We start from the raw sequence: 17,971 nt of genomic DNA, 5'->3' as shown, positions 1-17,971 counted from the left end.
AAAAAAAAAAAAAAAAAAAAAAATCACAAAAATTCTCCATCTGCCCGGACAGCAGCAGGGAGGATTTCGGGGGTATTTTGGGGTGTCCCCCAGAGTCCAGCACACCCCGCTGTCCCTTCCCCCCCGGGCAGGTGAGGCAGCCCCAGCTCAGCCCTACCTGCGTTCCCAGGTGCGATTGGCGTGCGCAGCTCCGAGCGGCCCTGGCACACCTGAGCCCTCACCTGCGGCACACCTGAGCCCTTACCTGGCGAGAGGGCGGGCCAGGGAAGCCGAGCCTTGTTTTGAGGAGGAGCCTTGGGTGTGTTCTGCCCTTCGGGGGAATCAAACAGGTTTGTCCATCCGCGCTCCCCTCCCTGCCGGCTCCGCATTCCTGGCATTCCCCGGCCCTGTGGCCACTGGCGCTGCCCACCGGGGTCCCCACGCTGCTTGGGCAGGGCTGTAATTAGCCCTGGACGCTGATTGCCTCCTTGGAAGTCATTAAGGAGCCCCCAGGTGTGATAATGGCGCAGGGAATTGCCGGGTGTTCATTCCGCTCTTGATTTCCCTTTCTAATTGCTCCGCTCACCGCTGGGTCCCCGAGGGAGGGGACAGGTGGCACTGCCAGACGATTTTTGGCTGTCCCCAAAGCCTGGCAGCTGGGGGTGGGAAGAACAAGAGAATCCCAATCTGGCTTGGGAAATCCCAAAATCCCACCCAGTGCCACCTCCCTCCATCCCAGGCTGCTTCAACCCCAATGTCCATCCTGGCTTTGGGCACCTCCAGGGATCCAGGGGCAGCCACAGCTGCTCTGGGAATTCCATCCCAGCTCCTCCCCACCCTCCCAGGGAACAATTCCTGCCCAAAATTCCAAAATCCATCCCTGCCCATTCCCTGTGTCCTCTCCCTTCATCCCTTGTCTCTCCAGCTCTCCTGGAGCCACTTTAGACCCTGAGCTCTGCTGGATCCTTCTCCTCTCCTGTGGATTTCTCTGGGTTTATCCCAGCAGTTCCCCGGGTTTCTCTGGGTTTATCCCAGCAGCTCCCTGGGTTTCTCTGGGTTTATCCCAGCAGCTCCGTGGCTCCTCCAGCCCTGGAGAAGCTGCAGCCCCAGCCCAGCCCCAGCAGGATCCCCCGCTGCAGGATTCAAGCACAGGTAACGCTGAGCCTGTAGCAGCTGGAAAGAAAAATTCGCGATGTGTCCCTTTGGGTGTGCTGGGGGATGATGGGCAAAGATCCCATAGATCCCGAACCATGGATCCCATCCCATCCCGGCCAAGATAAGCCGGGCTCTGCAGAGCTCGGGGGATCCGGCTGAAATAAGCCGGGCTCTGCAGAGCTCGGGGGATCCGGCTGAGATAAGCCGGGCTCTGCAGAGCTCGGGGGATCCGGCTGAGATAAGCCGGGCTTTGCAGAGCTCGGGGGATCCGGCTGAGATAAGCCGGGCTCTGCAGAGCTCGGGGGATCCGGCTGAGATAAGCCGGGCTCTGCAGAGCTCGGGGGATCCGGCTGAGATAAGCCGGGCTTTGCAGAGCTCGGGGGATCCGGCTGAGATAAGCCGGGCTCTGCAGAGCTCGGGGACCCGCAGCTGTTCAGACCCTTCCTGCCGGAGCATCCTCTGCCCCGGGCTAGGCTGACTTTGCAGTTTTATTTTGGGCAAGCGCTGAGTCACGGCGGGATTTGCTGAGGGTTGGTCCGGGTCCTTCCCTGGAATAACAGTGAGTAAGAACCCGGCCTGGCCAGCCCTGCAGGGACAGGAGGGCTCCAAGCACGGCAGGGACACTCAGGGGTTGGGGTTTACCCAGTGTTCTGTGTTCTGTGCTGGGTGATCCAAAACTGGGAGGAAAAAAACCAAAAAATCCCCCCAAAACAAAAAAACAACAAAACCCACCCCCAAAAATAAACAAAAATTTAAAAAAAACCCACAAAAAAACCCCAAAAAGCCAAAAAACTCACCCCAAAAACACATAAAAAGGGAGGAAAAAAGGAAATAAAAAGGAAGGTATTTGTTATGAACATCTCAATCTCAACCAGGCAGAAATGGATGACGAGCTGACAAATCTCATCCCACTGTTGGATGAGGAGATGCATCCCCATAGTGTGGGCAGCAGGAAAGGGAATTTTCCCATTTTCCCCCTGGATCTGGCTCAAAGCAGGAGGATCTGGCTGGAGCCCCCTCCTCAGGTAAAGCTGGGGCTGAGCAAGGTCCTGTATCCCATCCCAAACCCAAAACTTCTCAGGGGCACACACACACACACTCCTGCAGCACAGGAGAGCAGGAAAAAAAGAGTTTTTTCTCCAGCTCCTGTTACAAACATTATTGCTATAAAGTAAATTTCAGCCTGGAATATCTGACTTTAAAAGAAATGGATTTTCCTGCCATGTCCTCCCCAAGGGAAGCACAAAAATCCTTTTTCTCATGGAGATGTCCCTCAGCTGGCACTGATCCTGGTTCTGCCATTTCCTGGCTGACCCCACAGCCCAGGAACCTGCACATTTTATGGGAAGGGGTTTTTACCCAACCATTCCTGTGGCCATGGGGACTGCTGGCCCCCTCCCAGCCCAGCCTGTTTTGGGGCAGCATGCTGGGACCCTGTGCAGTGTTTCCTGCCAGTGCAGAGCAGGGAGCTGCTCTGGGACATTTCCTGCTCTGCCCCTCCCAGAGCTGCAGCTGAGTGACCCTGCAGTGCTGTGGCCTCTGCAGAGCTGCCACCAAGCCCCAGAGCTGAGCTGTGATGAGTCTCAGGGTGTAAAACCACTACACCCATTAGTTATGAGGGAACCCAACTGGTTTTTCATGAGGTGTCACTGCAGAGCTCTGCCAGAATGCCAGACCTCACCTCCCTAATAGCAGTACTGTCTATCCCCAGCCATTCCCTGCTGGAATTCTGGGAGCTGCCCCTGCTCAGGGACACACCTGCAGCTCAGCACTGACACAAAATGTTGTTGTCAGCACAGAGGCACAGCTGCCACCAGGATACCCCAAACCCACTCTGGCTGTGATAATTGATAAATGATTTGTGTTAATCATAGAAGTTTTGGAGTTTGCATAAACCAGAATAATTAAAATAAGAAAATAATATGGATCTAGATAAAGGGAAATATATGATTAAACTCACTCTGTTTAAATTTTGTATATTGAATATTGTATACCAGTTTGTAAAAGGAAAAAAAAAAAGGGTTTTTCACAGCCTGAAAGGTTATTTTGCAGAATTAGATTTCCTGCCTTTGTGTGATCAATCACAAACTCTCTGCTAAAGATCAGAATTCCCACTTCTCCTGTTTTTTATTTACCAAAACCAGATGGTTCCATGACCAATTGTCCCAAGAGCTGTCCCACTGAATTTTGGAAGTTTCTTTGCCCACCACTGCTGACCTTGCAGAATTACTACAATAAAACAATAACAATTATTGATTCCTACAAGGAAAACCATCCTATAAAAAGGGAGCTGCAAATCAAGTTCAGGCTGTGACCCCTCACATGTTCCCCATTGGTTTATTTTCTATAGACAGAGCAATGCAGCATCTCAATTTTGCTGAGTATTGAGACTTTGTTTCTCATTTATAACATGGAGCAAGCAGGGAGATGCTGATCCATCCTCAGCAGCTCTACAAGGTCCTTGCAGGTTCTAAAGCCAAGCAGCTGCTCTTCCCCCTGCCCTGACAGGGCCTGGCTTGCACCACTCTCCCCTGTGGGCCTGGCACCAGCAGGGGGTTGCACAAGCACCAGTGAAACTGGGGAGGGAACTGGGGAGCAGAGCCCTGCTGAGGCTGGGAGCTGTGGGAATGTCCTGCTGCTCCCTTTACAGCTGTTCTGGGACACAAACCAGCCCCAAGTGCTGATCCCAGCCCTGCAGAGTGTCCTGGATGGCTCTGGGAATGCCCCATTTGCAGGTGCCAGTGTCACACTGCTGCCAAAGCTGGCTGAGTCCCAGCGTGGTCTGGCTTGGCAGGGACCTTAAAGCCCATCCTGTTTCACCTCCCTCTATCCCAGATTGCTCCCAGCCTGGTCTTGGGCACCTCCTGCACACCCCTGGGTGCCTTTTTTGTCCTCCTCTTTTATTCCTGTTCCTCCTTTTATCCATTTTTCCTCTCCCCTATTTCTGGTATTACACCCAAACCGCCTTTTTTCCCCCCTGGGCTTCCCCCACATTCCAAGGGCATTTCCTTGGACAATCCTCCTGAGCAATCTCTGGAAGAGGGGAATGGGGGTTTTGGTTACCTTAACTCCACCTTTAATCCTCTCTGCCTTTCCTCCCTCTCCTTCCTCCAGGATAAGCAACAGAAGACCTCCCTTCATCTCTCCCACTGCCAAAACCAGTCCCAGGTCAGCAAAATGAGGAACTGCAGCAAGGAAAAGCCAGGAAAGCAGAGAGAGGAGATAAGGAGTTTGATGAGAGTGCTCCAGGGAACTCTTTGAAGTCGTGGGGAGCTGCTGTTGAGGGTTCCTGACAAGGACAGGCTGCACCTGCATGGGATCCTGCAGGTCTGATAACAGCAATTGTATTTCACAGCCTCTGCTTGCTGACACACACAAAATCCAGACTGGGAGCATAAAAATCCCTGAATGCTTTGGGTGGGAAGGGACCTTAAAGCCCATCCACTGTCCCAAACTGCTGGAACAGTGGGAGTGGAATGAGATGAGCCAAACCATCCTGAGATTCCATAATTCTTCTGAAATTTCAAACAGCAGAACTCCCAGGGAGCACAGGGGGAAATTCCAGCTTCAACCTAAACCCATCATTTAAAACCAAACCAGAACTGAAGTGCTTAGGAGGATTAGAGGGCAAAGAATATCTAATATACAAGTCACAGGGAATAGTTGCTTTGTATCCATTTCCTTGTGGAAAAGAGGTTTTTTCATGGACTAAGTGGTCAAAGCAGCAAAAATCCCTGGGACAGGGCACAGAGGAGTTGGGTGCTGCAGGATCTCCTCAGCACTGCAGCTCTCGTGGGAAGGGAGTTGTGCTAAAACACTGCTGGGGCTGCTCCCAAAAATCTCTGCCCCCAAAAGGGGAATTCTGAACATCCTGCTTGGAATGTGCCCTTCCAGAGATGGGACACAAAGCTGGGAAGTCACCCCTGGGTGATTGATTTGGCTTCTTTTGGGACAGAAATCAATCCTACATGGATTAAGTACACTCCTTTATTCCTTCTGCTGCCTCAGGGAGAAGCCAGATCACACCCTGATCATGGAGGGAAAACCAGAAGAGCTGCAATGATGGAAGAGATGGTGGCAGAGCTCCTTTTTGGCACGGGGCTCTCTTGTGGAGAGCAAAGCCAAAGCCCAGAGGGGAGGCAGGCAGGGGAAGTGTTTGTGAGGCAGCCTGCAGTTCTGGGAAGGGGTGGCTGCTGTCACCAGAGCAACAAAACACGGGCCAAGGGTGGAGGGAAGGCAGCAGGAATGCTGGTGTGCCTGCTTGGGATTGAAGAGGGCACAGCAGGGTGTTTATTCACAGCCCAGAGAGCGCAGCAGCTGTTTCCAAACACCAAGTCACATCCAAGAAACAAACTCCCACATGGGGAACGAGGGGGAGGAGAGACTTCAGGAACACTCCTGCTTCCTGGGAACTGCTGCCAGGGTGGTGGCAGTGAGGGAGGGGAGGCTGAGGCAGGGCTCTCAGGCCCTGGCACGGCGCAGGCTGGGGTAGCTCTGCACTGTCCTGGCTATGGCCTCGTCCAGGCTGACCACTGGCCTGTAGCCCAGGGCTCTCTTGGCCCTCTCACAGCTGTAATAGTGGAATGTCCCAGCCAGGGCCACCCTCATGGGTGTGAAGGTGGCCTTGATGGCCACCAGGGGCCTGAGCAGGGCCAGCAGCAGGGCCAGCAGCAGGGCCAGGTAATAGGCCAGCCAGTAGGGGATGTGGTACTTGGGAGGGTCGTAGTCCAGGCCAGTCAGGATGCGGGACATGAAGGTCCAGAAGGGAATTGGCTCATCATTGGTGATGTGGAAAGCCTGGAAGAGAGGCAGAGGAGAAGCAGGGTTAAAATCCTGCTGGCTTTGCTAAGTTTGGCTCAGTGCTGAGGACCAAACTGCTTTGTTTTTGAACAGGGGGAATCTCTGCTTTTCCAAACCAGCTGCTTCCAGCACTCCAGAGGTTGATATTCCTCAGAAATACCAACCACAGCCCAGAGCAGCCAGCTCAAACCACCCCAGTGTGCCCACAGCAAGACCAGGGAGAGCTGGAAAATTTCCTCCTGTTCTGAACTGAGCCCCAAAAAACTTCTGTGTTTCCATGTGTGCCAGGCTGTGCCTGGATTGCCCTTCCCAAGCAGGAAATTCCAGGATATTCCAGATGGAAAAGCTGGAGCTGCAGGATGGATGTCCAGGAATCAGAAGGGATCCCCCATCCCTCCCCTCCTCTTTTTCCTCACCTTCCCACACAGGGCAGAGTCTTTGTGCAGCTTTTCTGCAGCCAGGATGTGCCCATGCACCACGTTCTCCACGTAGGTAAAATCCACCAAGTTCTTTCCATCCCTGCACACAGAAAAGGAATTTGAGCCCCAGAGCAAGCTGGGCTGAAAATCTGCTTGATTTTCCAGGATGAATTCAAGTTTCCCCTTCTCCCACTCTCTGGTGCTGCAATTTCAGGCCATACTTTCAGTATTTTTCATATATATATATATAAAAATATATATAATATTTATATATTTTTCATATTTTATAGGGATTTGAATTGCCAGAACCTCAAATACAAGTGATAAAAATTAATATCAAATAATCTGAGTTCTTTAATAGGTCAGGCTTTTCTCATGGATATTCCTTTGGCATTATGGACACTCACCATGGCAGGGATTGAGCCATTAACAGAAGATTTTAAAGCGAAAATAAAAGAAAAAAGAAAAGAAATAACACAACTGATTCCATTTTGCTCCCTTCCAAAAGGGTTTTGTAGATTTTGCCCCAGCTCTGAAATGCCTGCTCACCCAATGATGAATTTCATTTTGCCACTCTGAGCTGCCTGGATGAGGATGGGAACCAGCTGAGGGTCTCTGGGACCAAATATCCCATGGGGACGGATGGCAGTGGTCAGGAAATTGTTGTCTGGGTCATTTGCACTGAGCACCTCCTGTGGGGAAAGAGGAGAAGAAAATCAAGGGGGAAAAGAGAGCTTAGCAATGCATCCACTGCAGGGGGTGGGGGCTGCTCATCTCCTTGGGAAGGAACCAGAATTTTGATCCTTCCTGTGTTGCCTGATCCTCACTTTGCTCCCATCTATTTGATAAGAAAACCAGATTAAAAAAAAATAGTTTTTATGGTTGACAAAGGGAAGCTTTGCTTCCCTCATTGAAACTTCCCAAGCTCCTGCTCTCCATGAACTCTGCATAAGCTGGAGCAGAGAACACCCAGGAATTCCATTTCTGGATTTCAGGAGGGGGTGATCCCATCCCCTGGAGCCCCAGCAGCACATTCAGCAGATTTTATTCTCCTGGGAGCTCCTAATCAACATATTCTCCTCATTTCCAGCTGCTGGGATTTCTATGGAGGAGACACAGACAAAATATTTTCATTTTCCCCCAAAACAAAGCCATAATCACTGGGACTTGCCCTGATTGCTGCTCCTCAGCTTCCCCTTTAGCAGTGCTGAAGGAACAGATGTTTGCACAATTAAAATTGTGAAATTCCTCCCAGGCTCTCACACTGTCAGCATCAGCATGGAAGGGACTCTCAATTCTGGCACAAAAAAGCAAAGATTCTACCCACAGCTGAAATGCAAACCATGGAAAATGGATCAAAAAAAAAAAAAAAAAAAAAAAAAAGATCTGCAGCCTTTGATTGAAAACATTATCCCACATTTAAAGCACAGATGCTGCAGCAGTAAGAATGTGAGAAAAGCAGATACTGGTGGTGCCCAGAGCACTGTGAGCTCTCAGATGTTTGGTGATTATTAATTTCATATTAACATTTTCAATGTTCCCCTTAGCTCAGGCCACATTCCCACCCCCTCTCCTCCTTCCCCTTTTGCACATTCCCAACTCAAAACTCTGCAAATTTTGGCTGCAAAGCAGGAAAAGAACTGAGATTATCCCATGGCTGTGACACTTCTGGAACCACCTCTGCAGCATCACACAGGATTTCATTCAAAACCTCTGTGGCAATTCATGCCACAGCCTGATTTTATTCTCTTTTTATTCAGTGAATCCACCCAAAAAAACCCAGTTTGACCATTGGGAAATACCTTCTCCTGCAGGATCTTGGTCTCTGTGTAGTAATCAATAGGTTTTTGTGCATAGGGGAGATCTTCTGAGCCATTTTTGATGTCTGTGCCCTCAAAAACTACACTGGCACTGCTGGTTAGCACCAATTTCTGCAAGAAAAAGGGGAGGAAACAGTTGGTTAAAGCCTAAAATGAAAGGGTCATTTAAAGATAATAATGATAATAATAATAATATTTAACTAACTGATGCTACAGAAAATAACCTGAGTCTAACAGAAACTGCAGGGGAGAGAACTTCCCCTTTTTAATTCATTCTGTCCCATCTTTTAATGCTACCCAAAGGAAATTAAACATTCCAGCAAACACCCAAGACAGTCAATCCTTGGGGAAACATCTCCAGGAAAATCACTTAATACACACTCACTATTTGAAAAAAAGATTTGCTCATCTTGGCAATAACAGAAAAACAACAAAAAAAAAGAAAATTTTGGATGTTTTTGTTTGGTGATTTAAATGAAATTAATATAATAAATCAATTTTATATAAATGAAATAAATTAATTTAAATGAGAATTTATGGGAATTTAAGTAATTTAAGGAGAAAATTCAGTCTCCAATTCTAAGCTTGCTTCCTCAGGCTCTTCCTTTTGTGAGCAATTAACTTTTTAAAGCAAGTGACACAGATATTATGGCCCCAGTGTGCTCCTCCTCACTCCATGGTGAGGAATTCTGGGGAACAAATGCCAGGAATATTCCTCTGTTGGAAAAGCCACCTCTGGGGCTGTCCCATTATGAAATCTAGGACAGATTTTAATGGATGCTTTTCTCTGGAATTGAATTTACACCAAGCAGGAGACCCCCAGAGCCTCTGTTCCCCTGGTTTTCATGGAATAAATGGGAATTCAGCATCTCAGAGCTCTTTGTCCCCTTCCCAAGCAAGGCTGGCATTGATGCCAAGGGTACAAAATCCATCAGCCAAAAACCCTCCAGGATTTTTCCACCTTTACCTGCACTCCAGCTTCTCTGCAGGCTGCAATGACTACCTTGGTTCCCAGAAAATTCACTTTGTAGAACAGCTCCCTGTTGTCACTGGAAGGGGCTGGTGAGGCACAATGGAACACCACAGACACTCCCTGCAGGGCTGGCAGCAGAGCCTGCAGGAAAACACAGGGAAAAAGGGAATGGGGCAGCAGCCAGGGTGGAAATCAGGAAAAAACAACAGCAAAAAAATAAAGCAGCTGGTTTATTTCATTTGCAGAAATGCAAAATACAGACAGATCTGCTCCTTCCAGGGGTAAAAATGGAAATACAGACAGATCTGCTCCTTCCAGGGGTAAAAATGCAAATACAGACAGATCTGCTCCTTCCAGGGGTAAAAATGCAAATATAGACAGATCTCCTTAAGAGGCAAAAATGCAAATACAGACAGATCTCCTTAAGAGGCAAAAATGCAAATACAGACAGCAGATTTGCACCCTTCAGGGACAAATATGCAAATACAGACAGATTTGTTCCCTTCAGGGGCAGAAATGCAAGGAGAAATGCAATCCCTGCCCCTGCCAGTGCTGCTCACCTCCTTGTCACACAGGTCCCCCTGGTAGAAGGTCACCTGCTGGCTCTCAAAGCTCTGCTGGATGTCGAAGACATTGACTCTGTAGCCCTTGGCCAGCAGCTGCTCCACCATGTGCTGGCCCAGGAATCCTGAGCCCCCGATGACAGTGCAGCTCCTGTCAGCCTGCAGGGGGGACACAGGGACAGGGAGAGCCCCCCAAACCCAGCAGAGTCACCTCAGCTTCCCTGCAGCCTGGGGAGCAGCAGCTCTGCTCAGCAGCTGCCACTGAGCTGGGACAGCAGAGCTTTGCAGTCACAGGAATCAGGAGGGCAGAAAACCTCCTGGGATTTGGGCAGGTCTGCCTCACTCTGGAGGGATTTTGGAAGGACTCTGTGCCACTCAGGTGGGATTTTGGAAGGACTCTGTGTCACTCTTGTGGGATTTTGGAAGGACTCTGTCACTAGTGGGATTTTGGAAGGGCCCTGTGTCACTCTGGCGGGATTTTGGAAGGACTCTGTGTCACTCTTGTGGGATTTTGGAAGGGCCCTGTGTCACTCTGGTGGGATTTTGGAAGGACTCTGCCTCATGCTCACAACCAAGAGGCTCTGGGAGGAGGGAAGGAAAGGAAGATTGGCCCCATGAATCTGCCTGGAGAGCAAAGCCAGCAGAATTTGAAGGGAGACTCAAGGAAGATGGAGAGAGATGATTTAGAGGAGAGGCTTCCCAGAGGGCAGGGATGGGTGGGATATTGGGATTTGGGCAGGAATTGCTCCCTAGGAGGGTGGTGGAGCCCTGGCACAGGTTCCCGGAGCAGCTGATCCCGGGCAGGGTCCAAGGGCAGCCTGGGACAGTGGGAGGTGACAGGGGTGGAGCTGGACGAGCTTTAAAGTCCCTCCCAGTCCCAGTCTGGGATTCTGGGCTGATTCTGGGATTTGCTTCAGCCTCCTAATTCAGAACATGAGCAGCATCACCATTACCAGAAAGGTAAAGGTTCAAAAGGACAGGGGCTGAGCCATTAGTTCTGCCTCTCCTTTTCTTTAAGCTTTGATTGGAGTCACTGATTAACAGATTTCTGACTGGACTGAGACCAAAGCACTGCCAGAACATCCAGGCCCTGAGTCTGAGGGAGAATCACACAAAGAATGCTCTGTGCTGTCTGCAAAGAGTTTTACTCCTGGTTGTAACACAACCCCCAGCTCTGCAGGGATTCCTGGGGCAGCCTGAACCCCCTGGAGCCACACAAGGACAAGGATTGTTCACAACCCTTTAGGGAAAGGTTCTGCTGAGTGTTGGGAGATCCAACAGGAGAAATTCAAAGAGTTCCCTGAGTTACACCAAAGCCGAACCAGTTCTTTGGGTCTGGAGCAGAAATCCTGTGAGGAGCAGCTGGGAAAGGGGCTGAGGAAAGTCCCTGGCAGGAGGGGACAGCCAGGGGGGATTTGGGATCTGATCTCAGGAACAGAGACAGGAGGAGAGGGAACAGGAGGAATATTGGGGAAATTTCTCCACTGGAAGAGTGGCCAAGCCCTGGAAGCCTCAGACAAGGAGCAGATTTTGGGATGTGGTTTCAGGGGATTCACTCAGAGGGGGGACAGAAACATTTTCAGCTCCTCCTCAAAGGCAGTCACTCCCTTCCACTGCCACTTCCCTTTTCCCATCCCCTTCCACCCCACACCATTTCTGATTTCCTGATCCTTGTGCCCTCTCCAGGAACCAAGAGCACCCAAACTGCTCCGAGATGTGCTTGAAGGGAAGTTTTCCTGCAGCAGAATGCTGCCCTCTGCCTCTGAACCCCCCAGCACTGCAGAGGAATCCCAGACTGGTGTGGGCTGGGAGGGATTTTAAAGCTCTTTAAATTCCACCCCTTCCACGGGGAGTGGAATAAAATAATAACATAATAAAATAAAATAATCACACCTTCCACTATCCCAGGTTGCTCCAAGCCCCATCCAGCCTGGCCTTGGACACTTCCAGGGATAGCAAGAATTATATATAATTTTATTATAAACTCCCTATCCTTTGAGATTGCACACCATGCAGCCACAATTATAAATAATTTTATTATAAACTCTCTATCATTTGATATTGCACATCATGCAGCCACAATTATAAATAATTTTATTATAAACTCTCTATCAATCACAATATAATATTTATGGCAAGCCAAGCACATCTACATTGATTTTTAAGGTCTGAATTCAACCTATCCAAATTATATCTTGGAAAAATTACCTTTTTCTCCCCAGGATTATCATTAATGCAGGGTCAGCCTCATGCCCTCCCCAGGGATGTGCAGAATATTTCTGAATTTGTTTCTGCAACACAAAACTTCCCCAAGTCCGAGGCCCCAACTCACCGATCTGAGGCGTGTGGCCATGGCTTGGCTGAGGCACTGTCCACCAGAATCTAGAAATAGCTAGAAATAAAAGTGTGAAGCCATTATGCTGTAGAAGAATGAAGAGAGGTTAATTTTCCCTGTTTTTCCACAAATCAGCCACTGCAGGTGCTGGCGTGAATTTTGATGCTGATTTTTTTTACACCCTTTTGAAATTCCAAGGAAAAAACCGGGGAGAGGCGGGATCGGTGAACACTGAGCTGCTTAAAGCAGGACACAGCCGTTCCCTCTCTAAAATGCACTTTATGAATCGCTGTTCTCCAGCTCTCCCCCTCAGCTCCTTTCCCCGCATGGCCTTTGGGATCTCCCCCACGGCCCCAGCACCTCCTGCCCTGCTGCCAGCACAGCTCCCAGCTCCTTCCCCACATTCCCCTCACGGGTCCCGGACCTTCTCCCACGGCCTCAGCCCGTTCCCCGCTGCTCCCTCACCTTTTCCCAGCTGCCAGGACCTGCCGGACCCCGCCGGCCGCCGCTCTGAGGGAGCCCCGGCCCCGCCCCTTTGCAGTTTTCCACCAATCAGCGCCGCTCTTCCCACCAAACCGCGCCCACTCATTCATTTCCCGCCTCTTTCCCTGAGGCGAGGATGGCGCCAGCCCGCTGCCGCTCGCTGATTGGTCCGATCCCTCTGAGCTCCGGCCAATGGCGCGGGAGGAAGGAGGAGATTCTCCCACGCCCTCATTCACCTTTAGCCCCGCTGTGACGCCCGGTAATAGGAGCGCGCGTTGCCATAGCAGCGGCGTGGGGCGGCGGCCAATGGGAGGGCGCGATATTGAGGCTGCCGGGCGTGGAGGCGGCGGGATGGTGAGGGCGGCGTGAGGGGGTCAGGGGCTGTGAGGGGGCTCGGGAAGAATCAATCGAACCAGGCAATTCCCCAGTTTCCTGTGATCGGAGCTCAGGGGCTGTCATTGCTCAGGGACTGTGGCATTGCTCAGAGGCAATGATGGTTCTGAGGCAATGATGGCTCAGGGGTTGTTACAAGACTCAGGGACACTGATGGGGCTCAATGATGGCTCTGAGGCAGTGATGGCTCAGGAGTTGTGACGGGGCTCAGGGGCTGTGACAGGGCTCAGGGGCTGTGATGGCTCAGGGACAGTGGTGGCACAGGAGTTGTGACAGGGCTCAGGGACACTGATGGGGGCTCAGGGACAGTGACACTGCCCAGGGGCTGTGACAGGACTCAGGGACACTGATGGGGCTCAGGGACAGTGACACTGCTCAGGGACACTGGTGGGGCTCAGGGACAGTGACACTGCCCAGGGGCTGTGACGGGGCTCAGGGACACTGATGGGGCTCAGGGACACTGATGGGGCTCAGGGACAGTGACACTGCTCAGGGACACTGGTGGGGCTCAGGGACAGTGACACTGCCCAGGGGCTGTGACGGGGCTCAGGGACACTGATGGGGCTCAGGGACACTGATGGGGCTCAGGGACACTGATGGGGCTCAGGGACAGTGACACTGCTCAGGGACACTGATGGGGACTCAGGGACAGTGATGGGGGCTCAGGGGCTGTGACAGGACTCAGGGACAGTGACACTGCTCAGGGACACTGATGGGGACTCAGGGACACTGATGGGGACTCAGGGACAGTGACACTGCTCAGGGACACTGATGGGGCTCAGGGACAGTGACAGTGCACAGGGACACTGATGGGGCTCAGGGACAGTGACACTGCTCAGGGACACTGATGGGGACTCAGGGACAGTGATGGGGGCTCAGGGGCTGTGACAGGACTCAGGGACACTGATGGGGCTCAGGGACAGTGACACTGCTCAGGGACACTGATGGGGCTCGATGGGGCTCAGTGACAATGACACTGCTCAGGGACAGTGACACTGCCCAGGAGCAGTGATGGCTCAGGGGCTGTGACAGGGCTCAGCGACAATGACACAGCTATGCCATGACCGAGCCCCCCATTCCCCATTCCCCACCCTGACCGCCCGTGTCCCTGCCAGGCCTGTGGCTGTCCCAGGCCGTGCCTGGGGGCCCAGAGGAGCAGGGGCACCCCCAGGCTGGAGCTGCCCGAGCAGCAGCAGCGCGAGATCCGCGACGCCTTCGAGCTGTTCCACACGGACGGCAGCGGCAGCATCCCTGTCAGGGAGCTCAAGGTCAGCTGAAGGAGAGCTCGGGGTCCTTTATCCTGGACAAAAGAGGCTCAGGGGTCACCTTATCACTGTGTTCGGCTGGGCTTGGGTTCCCCAGAGGACACTTTTCTTTACAAGCTGTAGATCTGTTGGGAGATAAATTTAGCACCTCGAGATAAAAGAAACAGTGGGAGGGATTCCACTCGTTGATGAATGGAAAAAGAGATTTGCCTTTACAAACAAACTGCGGGTTTGCTGGTGAATGAAATTGGGCATCAGAAGATGAAAGAAGCAACGGGGAAAACTATGGATTCTGCAAGAATTAAAAATTAAAAGGAATGGTTGTACATTGGAGGGGAATCTCAGGTGTCAGGTGTTTGGGCAGTCTGTGCCTCTCAGGTACCTCAGCAATGGGGAAATTGGATGGGAAATTGGGATAAAAAGGAAGCTGAGTCCTCCAAAATTTGAGAGATCCCAGGGGATGCCCCATGGCCTCTCCCTTTATTAAAATAAAGCAAAAACGACTCCTCTGTCTCCTTTTTGGACATAAACCTCTGGTTTTTGTGTATTAATTTTCCTTACATTATTAATTCTCTCTTTTATTTTAGCAAGTCTCTTATGACCTCATCCTGTGCTATCTCATGATAATAATAACTGAGGTTATAAAGGAACAGGGCCAGAAATGTTAAAATCATCTCCAAAAGCACAGCACTTTCCTGGATTTCCTCTCCTCCTCCCTCCAGCAGAAAACCTGGTGGGCAAAAGGCACAATTTTGTCTTGAACTGCAGCTTTTTGCTGTCCTGACTCCTCTGTTCATAAAACATCAAAAAAAGTGCTTGTACACATTACAAAAGTGGGGGAGGGGGGTTTCCCCTCTTTTAAATATTTAATGTTTCCTTATTATTGTTATTGTTGCTGTTATCTGACCTTCTATCAGAGGAGGAAAATGTTTTCCCAATAAGATTTTTATCACCAGAATGAAAAAGAAACTGATATAAATTCCCTGTGGTTGACCAGTTCATGATGTATGTGTAGGAAATTCCTGGATTAGCTGAGGGACAATTCCAGACCTGGAATGTTTCTATCCCTGTTTTCTGCATCCTCACTCTCAGCCTGCCCCTGTTTCCCAAAATTTTGGACAGAAAATTCACTTTTTCCCCCTCTCCTGTTCAGTTTTGGTGATGATTTTGAATTATTTTTAACTTATTTTGTCCTTCCAGGTGGCCCTGAGGGCTCTGGGCTTTGAACCTAAGAAAGAAGAGATCAAGAAAATGATCTCAGACATTGATAAGGAAGGGACAGGAAAAATCAGCTTCAGTGACTTCATGGCAGTGATGTCCCAGAAAATGGTATGGATGTTTTACACCTCCAAAGGGAATTTTGGAGGTGGTCCTTTTGGGTTTAGAGGGAGATTAAAGCACTATTTAAATCCTAACAATTAAATGCATAAAAATAGATGTTATCCCTATCCTGGATTCTCTCATTTTTCAGAGAAAACTTAAAATCATGATGTCATTAACAGGTTTCTTTAACAACTAGGGGTGATTTTTGTGTTTGAAAAAGAGGGAAAAATAGTTTTACTCACAAATGGAAACCTGCAGGAAGGTTTTGGAGGGTTGATGTCTGGCATAGTGGTTAAATTCTAATTTACAGATTTAAATCTCTGCTGTGAAAAATCTTTTTGAAAACCAGATATTTCATAGCAGAAGATCCTGATAGTGAAATCCCAAAGATACCTGGCTGGCAAGGACAGAAAAAAAAAAAAATCCCTGAAATTCTGATTATGTCTCTGTGTCCTTTCAGCTTTTCTGTGTAATTCCTGCTGGCTGGATTCCTTTATTTGTTCCCAAGGATTTTTCAGTCTTGCAGTTCTTTTATAATTTTATTTTGAGTGTCACCTACAACACAACCACTCTTCTTTTTTTACCTTAAACTCATTCCCTTTTTTTTATTTTTTTTTCCTTAAGGCTGAAAAAGATTCCAAAGAAGAGATTCTCAAAGCTTTCAAACTCTTTGATGATGATGAAACTGGAAAAATCTCCTTTAAAAACCTCAAACGTGTGGCCAAAGAGCTGGGGGAGAACCTCACAGATGAAGAGCTGCAGGTTTGCACCTGGTGGTTTTGGGATCTTTGTGCTGGAGCTGGGAGGAATTTCTGGAATTTGGGGATTTGGGAATGGGATCATGCAGCTGCAGGTTGGTGGAGTGGCAGTGATGTGAAAGGAATGAATCTGCTCCCAACACTTGGAGGACTTTTCCTCTAATATTTATTTCCTGGTCAGATTTCTCTATAAATACACCCAACAAAACAAATTTCAGGCAACATTTTTATCTGAGCTTGGTACAGTGGCTGGAATTCTGCATGAATCCAGCAATTCCCAGTTAAATAAAACCCTAATTCCTGCCCCCATATGTCTTTCAGGAGATGATTGACCAGGCAGATCAGGATGGGGATGGGGAGGTGAATGAGCAGGAATTCCTGAGGATCATGAAGAAGACCAGCCTTTACTGAAACCCAGTGGGATTTATTCCCTGGCACTTCCCTCCACTTTTGTTGTGTCTTGATTTCTTTGGAGGCAGCAGAAAATACAGGTCAGTTCTTCCAGGTGATATTTTTGTGTAGAATGGTTTTGTTCAGAAAGTTGAAAGGTGTTTGGGAGCAGTTTGCAGCTGGTTATGGTGTTTACACTGCTTTAAATCCACAAATCACATTTTTTGGGACCAAATTCAGATCCTTTTCTGACTCAAAAAAATGGGTCCAGATAATTGCAGTTTGATGAAGAGGTGACTCAAAACTAGACAGTGTCAATGTATTGCTCAGTGTAAATCTATTTTGGGATTATATTTTGGTTTACGCTCTACAATGAACTCTTTTCATGACATATTTACAGGAACCAGCTTTATGGGGATTATCCCTTCCCCCATTTTATAGGGCATTCTTTAAACACAAAATAAAAAATAAACTGCTGCAACTTTCCTTGAGTTCAGTTCACATGGCTGAAGAAATCTTTTTAAAAGAAAATTCTCAATGCTGCTGCTGGAATGCTCAGAGGCTGCAGATGGGGTTGGATTTTAAATAAAGTCCTAATTGTAGCCATCAGAGTTTGGAATGAGTTTTAATCCCCACTTTGCAAAAAAAAAAAAAAAAAAAAAAAAAAAAAAAAAAAAAAAGAAAAAAAAAGAAAAAGATGTGGCCAGGCTGGAGAGAAAATGATGATCCAAAGCCTGGGAAAGGCTGAGAGAGCTGACCTTGTTCAGCCTTGAGGAACTGAGATTTAGGGGAGATCTTCTCAGCATGTTTGGTATTTTAGGAGGGGCTAAAAAGGAGAAGAAAACTCCTTTTTAATGAGGAATCATGGAAAGGACCAGGGATAATCTGTACAGGTAATGGGGACATCCTGAATGCCCAGAGGACAATTTTTCACCAAGAAAGAAATCAACTTTGGAAGTGCTGGATTCCAAGTTTGGACACTTTGGGCTCCACCAGGCTGCTGGGACATCTTGTCCAAACAGCATTTTTACCATGAGAGGTTAGACCAGGTCAGCCTTGAGACCCTTCCAACCTGGAATCCAACCTGGAATTCTCTGCTCCTGTTAATGCAGGAGAAGAATTTCACCTCTTCCCCAGCAGAGCTGGGGACACAAGGCTGGTCCTGCTCTCAGAAATGTGTCACAATCCTGCTCTAGTCTGGGTTCTGACAAATCCCAGAAAACAAGGGGGGATGTTGGGGATTTCTTCCTGGATCATTGTCTCAACTGCCCCAGAGCTTGTCCTGATGCAGAGGGAAAGGCAGAGACAGAAGCAG

The 17,971-nt window shown here is 49.1% G+C and overlaps 2 protein-coding genes across 2 annotated transcripts; one reads left to right on the top strand and one right to left on the bottom strand.

Moving 5' to 3' along the window:
• Positions 1 to 4,626: 4,626 nt before the first annotated feature.
• On the bottom strand, positions 4,627 to 12,311 carry NSDHL (NAD(P) dependent 3-beta-hydroxysteroid dehydrogenase NSDHL). Its single transcript, XM_079319144.1, has 7 exons — positions 12,042 to 12,311; positions 9,707 to 9,868; positions 9,141 to 9,287; positions 8,156 to 8,284; positions 6,903 to 7,045; positions 6,351 to 6,453; positions 4,627 to 5,931 (listed from the first exon to the last, which is right to left on the bottom strand). Exons 1-7 carry the CDS (start codon positions 12,060 to 12,062, stop codon positions 5,596 to 5,598), a joined length of 1,041 nt encoding a protein of 346 aa, XP_079175270.1. The 5' UTR covers positions 12,063 to 12,311; the 3' UTR covers positions 4,627 to 5,595.
• A 473-nt stretch (positions 12,312 to 12,784) lies between these two features.
• Positions 12,785 to 16,771, top strand: LOC306808510 (uncharacterized protein). Its single transcript, XM_079319157.1, has 5 exons — positions 12,785 to 12,881; positions 14,036 to 14,188; positions 15,386 to 15,514; positions 16,133 to 16,270; positions 16,588 to 16,771. Exons 1-5 carry the CDS (start codon positions 12,834 to 12,836, stop codon positions 16,675 to 16,677), a joined length of 558 nt encoding a protein of 185 aa, XP_079175283.1. The 5' UTR covers positions 12,785 to 12,833; the 3' UTR covers positions 16,678 to 16,771.
• Positions 16,772 to 17,971: the final 1,200 nt, after the last annotated feature.

Source organism: Erithacus rubecula (genome assembly GCF_903797595.1).
Source record: "Erithacus rubecula genome assembly, chromosome: 15".
NCBI classification, from domain to species: Eukaryota; Metazoa; Chordata; class Aves; order Passeriformes; family Muscicapidae; genus Erithacus; species Erithacus rubecula.
The sequence above is the reverse complement of the archived record's forward strand: the minus strand, read 5'-3'. Positions and strand labels throughout refer to the sequence as shown.

Coding starts and splice junctions, on each gene's coding strand:
- LOC306808510 (XM_079319157.1), top strand. CDS start 12,834: ATGGGAGGGCGCGATATTGAGGCTGCCGGGCGTGGAGGCGGCGGGATG. Junction 12,882..14,035: donor GGCGTGGAGGCGGCGGGATG/GTGAGGGCGGCG, acceptor TGTCCCTGCCAG/GCCTGTGGCTGTCCCAGGCC. Junction 15,515..16,132: donor CAGTGATGTCCCAGAAAATG/GTATGGATGTTT, acceptor TTTTTCCTTAAG/GCTGAAAAAGATTCCAAAGA.
- NSDHL (XM_079319144.1), bottom strand. CDS start 12,062: ATGGCCACACGCCTCAGATCG. Junction 7,046..8,155: donor CCAAGATCCTGCAGGAGAAG/GTATTTCCCAAT, acceptor CTTTCCCCACAG/GAGGTGCTCAGTGCAAATGA. Junction 6,454..6,902: donor AAAATGAAATTCATCATTGG/GTGAGCAGGCAT, acceptor TTCTGTGTGCAG/GGATGGAAAGAACTTGGTGG.